Here is a 12,164-nt window from a genome sequence, read left to right on the forward strand (position 1 = left end):
GCAATACTTGCCAGACATAATTAAAAATAAAAAAAAAAATGAACTTGCAGTGTTTATCCTAAGCCTTGTTCAGTCCAGCAGTATCCTGCTGAGTCGTGTGCTGTTTGTTTCAGGACTGCTTTTAACATGCTCAGACTCTTTGCATGGTGAACGTACTTTGGCTCAGAGGAACTCTTTTGCTGTTGGTTGTAGTTGGTAAAGAGGCATTTGTATTAGTGTTTAGTAGGCCAGCTCTTCCGAGGGTAGGCATCACGGTGACAATGACATCATAATTATGACATTATGCTTCTTACATCACAATGTTCATCACATCAGAATAGCAGAATGACAGTAGAAAGCAGCCGGTCTTCGAAAAGGATTCAGTCGCAAGAGGCCCACTCTGGTACTGGCGCAGTGATGCTGAAGTCACACGTTAGCGACAGTTGTCAGGGGATGCGGTTGCTGGGCACCAGCTCAGTGGAGAAGGATTTGGGGAATGAGCGCAGGGGCTATGCCCCACGGTGTACCCGGCAGCATGCTGGCACGCAGCCGCACGCCGTTCCGCACGTTCACTGGCCCCATCCACTCCCTCCTGCTCTGAAAGCTCCCCGGTCGACATGGCTAAAGCTGCACTCAGACTCAGTCGTGGTGGGAAATCTCTCCCCACTGCTGGCTTCCTCCAATTACCTGCCTTTCTGGTGATTTACAGGGTCACCCTGCCCTACTGGACTCCCCATTAACTTTAAGTAACCCCTGCTTGTTAGGTTCCTCTTTGAGGAAGACAGCAAAATAAACCCAATCAAACCACTGCAAGCTGCTGTGAGGGAAGCAGCACCTTACAAACCCTTTTTCCAAAAGAACTTTGGGCGACGTCCCTCTCTGTCCAGGTTAATGACAGATTCAGCGAAGCTCTGGCAGCTTTCAGCAGTAGCTTTGCATAATGTTAATTACACATTCTCACAATCAGCAATTCCACGGCTTGGAAATTGCTGTAAGCTTAAGGAAATAGCATGAAATACGCCGTAAAATAGAAAGTGCATAGCCAGCGGCACATCTAAAAGATCGGAAGAATGCAGGACAACATGATGAACACACATCCCTGTCCATCCAGCAAATGTTACACCTTCGCTGCCCAGGTCCACAAGACGAGCTCTCTGCCATTTTCAGGCAGAACGGGAAGATCCGGGCTTGTGGCCCGCCGAATCCGTTCCGGGAGCTGAAAGCGCATTAAAAGCTAAAGCAGAAGCTTTTTAAAGTACTTGGGTTCCTATCTGCTGTTTACAACATGAAGTCAAAATCAAAGAGTCACACACCTAGCCAGACTTCCAATTAACTGCCACAAAGTTGCTTGCTCCTCTCTTATGAGTCATCACACAGTGGGTGGCTCAAAGCCACAATTTATGTACAGATTTGATAAAAGCAAAGTGTTTGTGAGCACTTTCTGTCCTTTTGTGAAGTTCCACTGCAGACGCCTGGACACCGTCTTGACTTACCACTAACTAGGAAGCCTCAAGCTCACAGATCTGCTATCAAACTGCACATTTTCTGTTATGACGGACTGTAAAAAGCTTTCCTGTGGGAAGCTCGCACTGTCAGCACAGACGCTGTCCTCATGCCCTTTTCCACTTCTCAGACTTTTGGGAAGGAGGAAAATGTAAGATGCTAATAAAAACAGCCGCTTTGCCAAATGAGAATATCAATAACCGGGATTTCTACTGGACGTTTCCGAGGGCCAACCAGAGAAGCTAATACGCTGTGGAGCTTCATCTCGAATAAGCATCTTAATGTTAATGAACCTATTCTCTATTCTCGGGCTCCTCAGAGGTGAGGTCACTGCAAGGCCGATCAAATGGGCGGGCTCCTCAGAGGTGATCACGGTCACTGCATGGCCGATCAAATGGGCGGGCTCCTCAGAGGTGAGGTCACTGCATGGCCGATCAAATGGCCGGGCTCCTCAGAGGTGAGGTCACTGCATGGCCGATCAAATGGGCGGGCTCCTCAGAGGTGAGGTCACTGCATGGCCGATCAAATGGGCGGGCTCCTCAGAGGTGAGGTCACTGCATGGCTGATCAAATGGGCGGGCTCCTCAGAGGTGAGGTCACTGCAAGGCCGATCAAATGGGCGGGCTCCTCAGAGGTGAGGTCACTGCATGGCCGATCAAATGGGTGGGCGCCATGCAGAGGTGAGGTCACTGCACGGCCGATCAAAAGGGTGCTGTCAGTCCAGCCCGTTTGAAATGAATGATATCTCTGTGTCACTGCTCCTTTCCATGGTAGTATGACGGCCAAATGCTGCATTTACTCGCTTTGACGTGATCTTTTTTTCTGCTAATTTGCAGAACTTCAGTGGGATTATAGGAAAGAATGCCACTGCTGGCACTGTAGACTGGTTGTCACTGGTGACTTCCCTCAGGAAGACTGAGGACTACGAGAACTCTGATGTGACCCAGTGCTCCACAGAAAGCCTGCAAAATCAAAATCAAAACTCCAGTGACCAATGATGCCCCCTACTGGCTGAAGAATGAATGCGCAGAGCAGCTCCTCACCTGACACAGGCGCCTCCGTTGCGACACGGGCGCTGCTGGCAGGGGGAGGAGACACAGTTTCTGATGTTCCTCCCCTTCACGGCCTCCTTGACAAGGGGCACCTCCCTGTCGTTCACCTGCAGCACTCCGATGCAGCCAAAAAAGCCGGTGGCCCCCCTGTGGTTACGCAGCCAGGACTGAGCTGGGACCCCTCCCAGGAAGATGGGTCCCAACTCCACCTATGGAACCAAGCAAACATGCAGTACTGGGGCAGGTGTACTCCGATCATTAAGAACAACTGCAGAACATTCTGTTGCCAGGGCAGAAGCTGTGGAGAGGAGGAGAGGCGTACCTGCAGCACAGGGTGCAGTGGGGGGCTCTCGTGCCATCGTTCCATGCCACTGGCCATCTCTATTTCAGCCGTGCACCGTGGAACGCCCCCTCTGGCGGGCAGGGCGTACCTGCCAGGGAGAGACAGCGGAGACAGGATGACCTCCCTGCAGCACCAGCGCACTAATGCCGGGTCATCTGGGGGGGCGAAGAGAGAAGCGACAATGTACAGGATTGAGCTCTCTCTGCTCTCCCGAAATGCGCTGCCGTGATGGTGATTATTATTATTATGGGATTCTCTGTAGTTACGGGGGCTGCACAGTCACATGCTGTTTTTCTTACGTTTAACTGTTATTCTTATTTTTTATTATTCCCATGGTAATTGAGACCTTCCTTCTCCTACAGTTTTCACCTAGAAACTCAGTCCCCCCCCCCCCAGATGATCCACCCATTAAGCAGAAGTGTGCTTGATATTCCACCTGCATCACTCTTTTCGTCAATTTTTTCCCATTGACTTGTATGGGAAAAAATTTCAAACTGCTCCCAATCCGTCAGTCTTCAACATAAAACCTCAAAACTTGCTGAACACATCCAGTGTGCAGCTGAAAAGTATTCAACCGACTTTCATCCATTTCTCCCTCATTCATTCCTTCTTTCCTCCCTCCCATTGACTTCAGTTCTCTTTTTGGCACCAATCTCCTCCTACAGTTTGTCACCTAGGAACTCTGTTCCACCTCTTAAATGTTCCACCCATTAAGAAGTGTGCTTTTATTTCTTTTTTTTGATATCCCACCCACATCCCTCTTTTTCATCCCTTTTTCCAGAAAGTCAATCCTTTCTTTCCTAGGCCGAGCATTAGTATCCAGTTAATTGCATAGGTTATGGTATGCATTGAATGACTGATGCTGTAGGCGCAGTCACATTTGCATTCTCTTGCAGAAATGCACCTCTAGTTACCTCTGCTGTTTCGCTGATACACTTACAGAGGCGACGCATGTGGCAGACAGACTCGATTCAATCAACAGAGGAGGAGATCGCCGGCTCTCCGTGACAGAGATATACGCAGTTTAATCCTGTCTTGAGGCACTAATGGTGGCGTTTCACAGACCCACTAAATGCAGGAAACGAACATTTATTGTCAGTCGTCGTCCGACGCTCGCGATTGGCAACAGGCAGATAAATGAAAATAAATGCCGAGTTAGTGTCAGCCTATGGAGGAAACACGTTCAGCGTCTGCAGGATGCCCCGTCCACAGACACGCGGGGGCCACCCTCCTGCTTCTCCAGGCCAGTCTTCAGAGGGAAGCTGAAGAGGAGGGAGAGGCCGGCGTGTTACGACGACTGCAGGCACATCCTTAGACGCCCACAACACAGATCGACTGACACCGGAGCTGCTGCACTGAGCATCACTGTCAGCATGGAGGCGCTGCACTGTAAACAAAACCATCCATCCATTTTCCAAACTGCTTATCCTTCAGGGTTGCAGGGGGGGGGGGGGGGGGGGAGGTGTCCGGAGCCTATCCCAGAAGCAATGGGCATGAGGCAGGGAACAACGCAGAACGGGGGGCCAGCCCATCGCAGTAAACAAAACCAGCACATGTGACGTCCATCAATACAAATGTATAAAAGCCACTAATCACCGTAACTCATTAATGCCACACTGATACACACTGATATACACTGATACACACTGATATACACTGATATACACTGATACACACTGATATACACTGATATACACTGATACACACTTATACACACTGACATACACTGATACACACTGATATACACTGATATACACTGATATACACTGATACACACTTATACACACTGACATACACTGATACACACTGATATACACTGATATACACTGATACACACTTATACACACTGACATACACTGATACACACTGATATACACTGATACACATTGATATCTGTATGTATTCTTGTCCAGCTGACCGACTTGAACCACAAGACAACGTGTTCCTGAACGCTAAAGAACAATCTGGAAGTGAAAAGGAGAAAAGAAGACAAGGCCAGTAGCCGCAGGGGAGGTCTGACCCAAACAGGCATCTCAGTGGAGCTCGGTTACGCTGAATCCAGGATGAGTAAAGATGCCTGAATGTCCTTCAGGATTCACGCTCCCTGTTTATGGGGCTGAACATGTGTTTAAACCCAAACCACACAGAACATTCGAGGGAAACAAGCAGGCTGCAGATTTCATCATCACCCCTGCACATAAGCCATGACCGAACCTTCAAACAAAACACTTCCCCTGGATTTTAATGTCCCAGCGTGTGCTTTGGGTGAACACGGTGCCTCGCGCGGTGAGACATATGGCAGGAGCAAGCGTGGGATCAGACGGCTGATTCACTCGGCACGCGCGTTAACTTTCTTTATGTCTCTTTTTGGTACTTTCAGTTTATGAAGAACTAAATCATTAAGCCATTACAAGACAATAATAAAAATAATCAGAAAAATTCTGAGAATGTAAGTAGGTGTGGAAATTAATAAAAAAAAACATTTCAATCAGTATTAAATATGAAGAGTTATGTGACTTTGCCATATCAAATTTATGAGTCAGTGTTAGAGAGAGTCGTGTCAAATATTCGTATTGTGTTATATTTTCAGATCCTTTTCAAGAAATATCTAATATTGTTTGACAGTATAAATGTGATTAGCTTGAAAACAGACATACAGTTGAACAAAATAACTTCTGTTGCTCAGTTAATTAAAAGTGGTCGAATGGACTGCAGCGGCCACAGTAAGTGCAGAATAAAATATTCCTCTTTTGCGCAATCATGGAATCATAGTCTTTCATTTGCTCGTGAAGTTTTATAGTATTCGGGGGGCGCAAACCAGATCGGGCTGCCAGCGCGGAGTGGGACGCTGCTTAGCCACGTAGAAACATTAACGCGGCTGCCGTATAACGCAACATTAACCCGCCATCGGAGCCCATAAAGCCGCCCGAGAGTAGAGATGGAGAGATCGGCAGCTTTTATGATATCCGGGCATGTGGAGCGACATCGCCCCCCCCCCCCCCACAACGCTGCTTAATTCATATTAAATTTACGGGTTATAACAAACACGCTGCTCGCTTTGTAAAGATTTTTCCTTGTTAGAACTAATACAAATATCCATTTTTATTAACCTAAGATACCTTTTAGACCGATTGCAGGTGACAGTTATAATATCGTACAGGAATTCATGATCCATCACCATCACTTTCACTAAACACATTTCAAGGCAGCAGCATAAGCTGCGGGAAGATCTGCACGAGAAGCTTCGGGAAAATTTCAGGGTTGCCAGCTTTGGTCAGCTGGCTGGTGTGAGATTTTCATTTCAAAACAAGTCTGCATGGACATTTACATGAATGTAAGAGTTGTATTACATTGTAAATAGTCTGCAGGGTTTGCAAACAGCCCCAGCCCTAACTTTAGGTTTATAATGGAATAATACAGATTTGCCGTAAGTTTTCTTGGTGAGCATGAGAGTCGGAAACCGTGAGTGTCACGCGGACGCATGAAAGCTGGCAACCCTGAGCTTGAGAGGTCTTTCTTTTACACACCACTAAACAGACTCCACAGGGATGGTCTTTATCTTGGTGTGTTATGATTTAAAGATTACATACGCTGGACATTTTTAGATCGCGTTGTCACCTTACTGTTAATGTCAATGATGTGTAATTAAGAGGCGGCACTTTTCACAGCCAAACGCCATAATCAGTCAGTACTGCTGAACGGACGTTTTGGCGGTACATTGGGGCTTTGGTTTCAGAAATATTAACAGTAATCATAAATGCATATGCTTTAGAAATAAATCACTAAATTTGATTACAGCTGACATTTCAATTACCCTGTAGGATGTCGATTACAGGTGACGCAGCGTCATTTACGCCCATCATAAAGGGAAAGCTCAAACTAACATTCATTAATGAAAATCAATATAACTGCTGAAGACTGAGCAGAATCGAGGAGAATGTAGCAGATCAGTGCATCTGACTGTGTCGCTGTGGTTACGGACAAAACAGCGTCCATCTATCCATCTACCCATCTACCCACTGCGCTGTACTACACACAATGACTACTTAAAAATGCATTTACATTTTTATTTATTGGCGGTTTTATCCAAAGCTACATACCTCCACCCCCCCATCACCTTCCAATCACGATGCATAGCAGAACATTTAGCAAAGCAAAATAACACTTAAGTCCTAAGAAAACATCTAATACCACATCTAATACGTACAAACGCGGCTGTGTGTTTACCCACCACGCCCTGCCACACGCTCTAAGCCCGACTGAGTTTCAGGGCCCTAACCCTCCTGTGTAAGTGACCCATATAACTCACAGAATGAGAACAATCATTGGGTCCAGCTCTTCCTTAACTTCCAGGGGGACAAAAAAAAACCACGTAAACCCAATTTCCCCCAAATACAAGGTCGAAAATGAAGATTATCAACAACCCCTTCGAGGCAGGTCATCCAGGCAAGCGGAAAACAGCGGCACCAAACATGGGAAGCAGACATACGATTATAGGGAATGTGGAAGGCCCCCTCGCTGCCCCCCCGATGGTGGTCAGCATGAATGTCCGCTTTGAGCAGGCAGACATGAGGAGGAAACAGAATCATTATCCCTGAGCTACGACATGAATGCAAGCTGGAGAAACTGTGGGCTCTTTATAAAAAGGAGCCAGCAGGTGCCCGGTGTCACTGGACGCCTTCATGCTGGCACCGGTGTTATTGGAAGCCTTCATGCAGGTGCCTCGTGTCATTGGACGCCTTTGTGAAGGTGCCTCGTGTCATTGGACGCCTTAGTGAAGGTGCCTCGTGTCATTGGACGCTTTTGTGCAGGTGGCAGTGTCATTGGACGCCTTAGTGAAGGTGGCTCGTGTCATTGGACGCCTTAGTGAAGGTGGCTCGTGTCATTGGACGCCTTAGTGAAGGTGGCTCGTGTCATTGGACGCCTTAGTGAAGGTGGCGGTGTCACTGGAAGCCTTAGTGAAGGTGGCGGTGTCACTGGACGCCTTAGTGAAGGTACCTCGTGTCATTGGACGCCTTAGTGAAGGTGCCTCATGTCATTGGACGCCTTAGTGAAGGTGGCGGTGTCATTGGACGCCTTTGTGCAGGTGCTCGGTGTCATTGGATGCCTTAGTGATGGTGGCGGTGTCATTGGACGCCTTAGTGAAGGTGGCGGTGTCATTGGACGCCTTTGTGCAGGTGCTCGGTGTCATTGGACGCCTTAGTGATGGTGGCGGTGTCATTGGACGCCTTAGTGAAGGTGGCAATGTCATTGGACGTCTTTGTGCAGGTGCTTGGTGTCATTGGACGCCTTAGTGAAGGTGGCTCGTGTCATTGGACGCCTTAGTGACGGTGCCTCGTGTCATTGGATGCCTTAGTGAAGGTGACGGTGTCATTGGACGCCTTAGTGAAGGTGGCTCGTGTCATTGGACGCCTTAGTGAAGGTGGCTCGTGTCATTGGACGCCTTAGTGAAGGTGGCGGTGTCATTGGACACATTAGTGAAGGTACCTCGTGTCATTGGACGCCTTAGTGAAGGTGCCTCGTGTCATTGGACGCCTTAGTGAAGGTGGCGGTTTCATTGGACGCCTTAGTGAAGGTGGCAATGTCATTGGACGTCTTTGTGCAGGTGCTCGGTGTCATTGGACGCCTTAGTGAAGGTGGCGGTGTCATTGGACGCCTTAGTGAAGGTGGCTCGTGTCACTGGACGCCTTTGTGCAGGCACTCAGTGTCATTGGACGCCTTAGTGAAGGTGGCAATGTCATTGGACGTCTTTGTGCAGGTGCTCGGTGTCATTGGACGCCTTAGTGAAGGTGGCAGTGTCATTGGACGCCTTTGTGCAGGTGCTCGGTGTCATTGGACGCCTTAGTGAAGGTGGCGGTGTCATTGGACACCTTCAGGCAGGTGCCCGGTGTTACTGCATATCTTCCAGTTTACAGACTGCATTTGCCATAATAACGACCCTTTTTGCTTCCTGTTCCCGACTTCCCTACATCTTGGTTACACTCGTTGGTCGGTTATGCAGCAGGGCCTGGCGTGGGCCGCCTCCCATTTGCACTTACGACAAACTCTAATATTAGCACAGTGGTGTTTGCACACTACCCAACGCCAAACAGGCTTCATAAATCCTCCAGGAGCCCTATTTTGAAAGCAAAACTATAAAATGAGGAAATGACAGCTGAGCATGACCCAAACACACAACTTAACTGCTAAGTCATATTCCCTGAAAGCAGGTGAGCTCTCGCAGGATCCTTCCGGAAACCATCCCCTCTAGCAGACTCCCTCATGGCCATCCCTGTGCTATTTTAACCCCACTAATGCTGTCCTGACTCCGCTGTCACTCATCTACAGGGATCTCTGCAGGAATCACCAGCATGCAGCCTTCCACTGAGCCCCCATAAGCCCCTGCTCCCCAGACTCATTTGCATAGGCCCGACCCCTACGAGGAATGCCGGCAAACAGGAGAACTCTATCTGCTAGAGTCCATTTGTACGATTCACACAGACACTTATGAGATGCAGAGCTGTGCAAAACAATCTGAGCCGCGATTAGATGGCGGATCTGTTGATATCTATACCAGAAGTGCGGCGTTCTGGTGTCTGGTATTTCTGGAATGTTCTGGAATCGAGACGTGCGGCATCTAAACGGCACAGGAAAGCGCTTTTAAGGCCTTGTGCACGTTTCTGTGTCGCCGCACTTTCATCTGGTGGCTATTTTGAAGGAGGGCAATTAAATTATTTAGTAGCAATCATGGCACTGCCATCCTGTGGGCAGTCCGGAATGACTGACATTTACATAATAAAATGCGAGAGAGCTGTGATTTTCCCGTGTGATGCAGCAGCGTTAATGGGCCACGCAGCGCGTCCGGCATGGGGGGGGGCTGTGACAGGCCCGCAGAGCCGCACCCCCACCAGGGCGGCTCGTCCACCAAGTCGGCAGCAGATGGCAGTGATGGCGTGCGTGGAGATTGCTCCTGGTCACTCCGGAAGGTGCGGCCGCTGGCCCCAAACCCGGAAGCTTCCGTCCCGTTTCAATCCTGTCTGCTCAGCCTCCAGGATCCAGCCAATAACAGGAGGAAAGAAAAAAAAGCGAAAAAAAACAGCCAAACGCCATACATGCAATCGGAAATATGTCTGCAGGCAGATGTTTCTGGAACTCAGCACATAGTGGGGGGGGGGGGGGGGATTGGGTCCAGCCAAAAGGAAGGAAAATGGGTCAGATATTTCAAGCAGGTGAGAATGAATTAATCCCCCCCTCCCTCCCCTAGTCTGCTTTTCTGTTTTCTAACAGGCGACACAGAGGCACACTGACTGCAGCTCACATTTCTGTGACACGCACTCTGTGTGTGTGTGTGTGTGTCTGTATGTATGTGTGTGTCTGTATGTATGTGTGTGTTTGTGTCTGTGGCTGTATGTGTGTGTGTCTGTGTGTGTGTGTGTCTGTATGTATGTGTGTGTCTGTATGTATGTGTGTGTTTGTGTCTGTGGCTGTATGTGTGTGTGTCTGTATGTATGTGTGTGTCTGTATGTATGTGTGTGTTTGTGTCTGTGGCTGTATGTGTGTGTGTCTGTATGTATGTGTGTGTCTGTATGTATGTTTGCGTCTGTGGCTGTGTGTGTGTGTGTCTGTATGTATGTGTGTGTCTGTATGTATGTGTGTGTTTGTGTCTGTGGCTGTATGTGTGTGTGTCTGTATGTATGTGTGTGTCTGTATGTATGTGTGTGTTTGTGTCTGTGGCTATATGTGTGTGTGTCTGTATGTATGTGTGTGTCTGTATGTATGTGTGTGTTTGTGTCTGTGGCTGTATGTGTGTGTGTCTGTATGTATGTATGTGTTTGTGTCTGTGGCTGTATGTGTGTGTGTCTGTATGTATGTGTGTGTTTGTGTCTGTGGCTGTGTGTGTGTGTGTCTGTATGTATGTGTGTGTCTGTATGTATGTGTGTATTTGTGTCTGTGGCTGTATGTATGTGTGTGGCTGTATGTGTGTGTGTCTGTATGTATGTGTGTGTTTGTGTCTGTGGCTGTATGTGTGTGTGTCTGTATGTATGTGTGTGTCTGTATGTATGTGTGTGTTTGTGTCTGTGGCTGTATGTGTGTGTGTCTGTATGTATGTGTGTGTCTGTATGTATGTGTGTGTTTGTGTCTGTGGCTGTGTGTGTGTGTCTGTATGTATGTGTGTGTTTGTGTCTGTGGCTGTATGTGTGTGTGTCTGTATGTATGTGTGTGTCTGTATGTATGTGTGTGTTTGTGTCTGTGGCTGTATGTGTGTGTGTCTGTATGTATGTGTGTGTCTGTATGTATGTGTGTGTTTGTGTCTGTGGCTGTATGTGTGTGTGTCTGTATGTGTGTGTGTGTCTGTATGTATGTGTGTGTCTGTGGCTGTATGTGTGTGTGTCTGTGGCTGTATGTGTGTGTGTCTGTATGTATGTGTGTGTCTGTATGTATGTGTGTGTCTGTGGCTGTATGTGTGTGTCTGTATGTATGTATGTGTGTGTTTGTGTCTGTGGCTGTATGTATGTGTGTGTCTGTATGTATGTGTGTGTGTGTCTGTATGTATGTGTGTGTGTTTGTGTCTGTGGCTGTATGTGTGTGTCTGTATGTGTGTGTATGTGTGCATCACACTTGCGGAGAGCTTACTGGGAGCTTCCTTGTGCGCCGTCACACATTAGCCCCCCCCAGTGGCTCCCCAGTTACCCCTTTCGAGTTGCCCAGACAACAGAACTGCGGCAGATTAACTCTCGCGCCCGCTTGCCTTTCCGAGACGGCTGCCTCGCCCCCCAGCTGCACCCGACACATAATTGGCATCGTGACTGTGAGTGGCAGCCTCCCCCCCCCCCCCCCATGCGGGAGAGCTGCATATGCACCCTCCCCACCCAGCTCTATCATCGATCAGCAAAATGAGCTTTTTAAAAGTGCCGGGGAGACGGATTCCACTAGGTTTCCATACGCTGCTGTCGAGCGAGTGAGCGCCCCCCAGGGACATGAACACAGGCAGTGCAGCAGTCAAGCTGGACCCTCATTACCTGTGCAGGCTCTGTATGGGAAAATCCTTTGATTTATGGATTATGTAAGCTGCCTTTTCCCATCTTTTTCCACTGAGCCAAAACGTGTCGCTACTAATTAGGGGAACAAGCGTGATCTACAGTAAATCCCGGTCATTTATTCTCCTCTTCTCCAGTCATAAATTGTATATGAAGACATCGTCATGGAAACACAGCAAAAGCCAGGCTCAACTGGAGAGTTTGGATACGGGAAGCTCACAGTGAGATGCACAGCAAACACGATCCCACGATGCACACGGGCCCTAATAGC

At 48.3% G+C, this 12,164-nt stretch overlaps 1 protein-coding gene across 1 annotated transcript; it reads right to left on the reverse strand.

Moving 5' to 3' along the window:
- Positions 1–2,348: 2,348 nt before the first annotated feature.
- Positions 2,349–3,026, reverse strand: LOC125738161 (protein eyes shut homolog). The gene is made up of 3 exons (XM_049006834.1): positions 2,856–3,026; positions 2,525–2,742; positions 2,349–2,443 (listed from the first exon to the last, which is right to left on the reverse strand). The coding sequence occupies exons 1-3, from the start codon at positions 2,910–2,912 to the stop codon at positions 2,404–2,406; spliced, it is 315 nt and encodes a 104-aa protein (XP_048862791.1). The 5' UTR covers positions 2,913–3,026; the 3' UTR covers positions 2,349–2,403.
- Positions 3,027–12,164: the final 9,138 nt, after the last annotated feature.

The sequence above is a fragment of the Brienomyrus brachyistius genome, chromosome 3 (assembly GCF_023856365.1).
Source record: "Brienomyrus brachyistius isolate T26 chromosome 3, BBRACH_0.4, whole genome shotgun sequence".
Lineage (NCBI taxonomy): Eukaryota > Metazoa > Chordata > Actinopteri > Osteoglossiformes > Mormyridae > Brienomyrus > Brienomyrus brachyistius.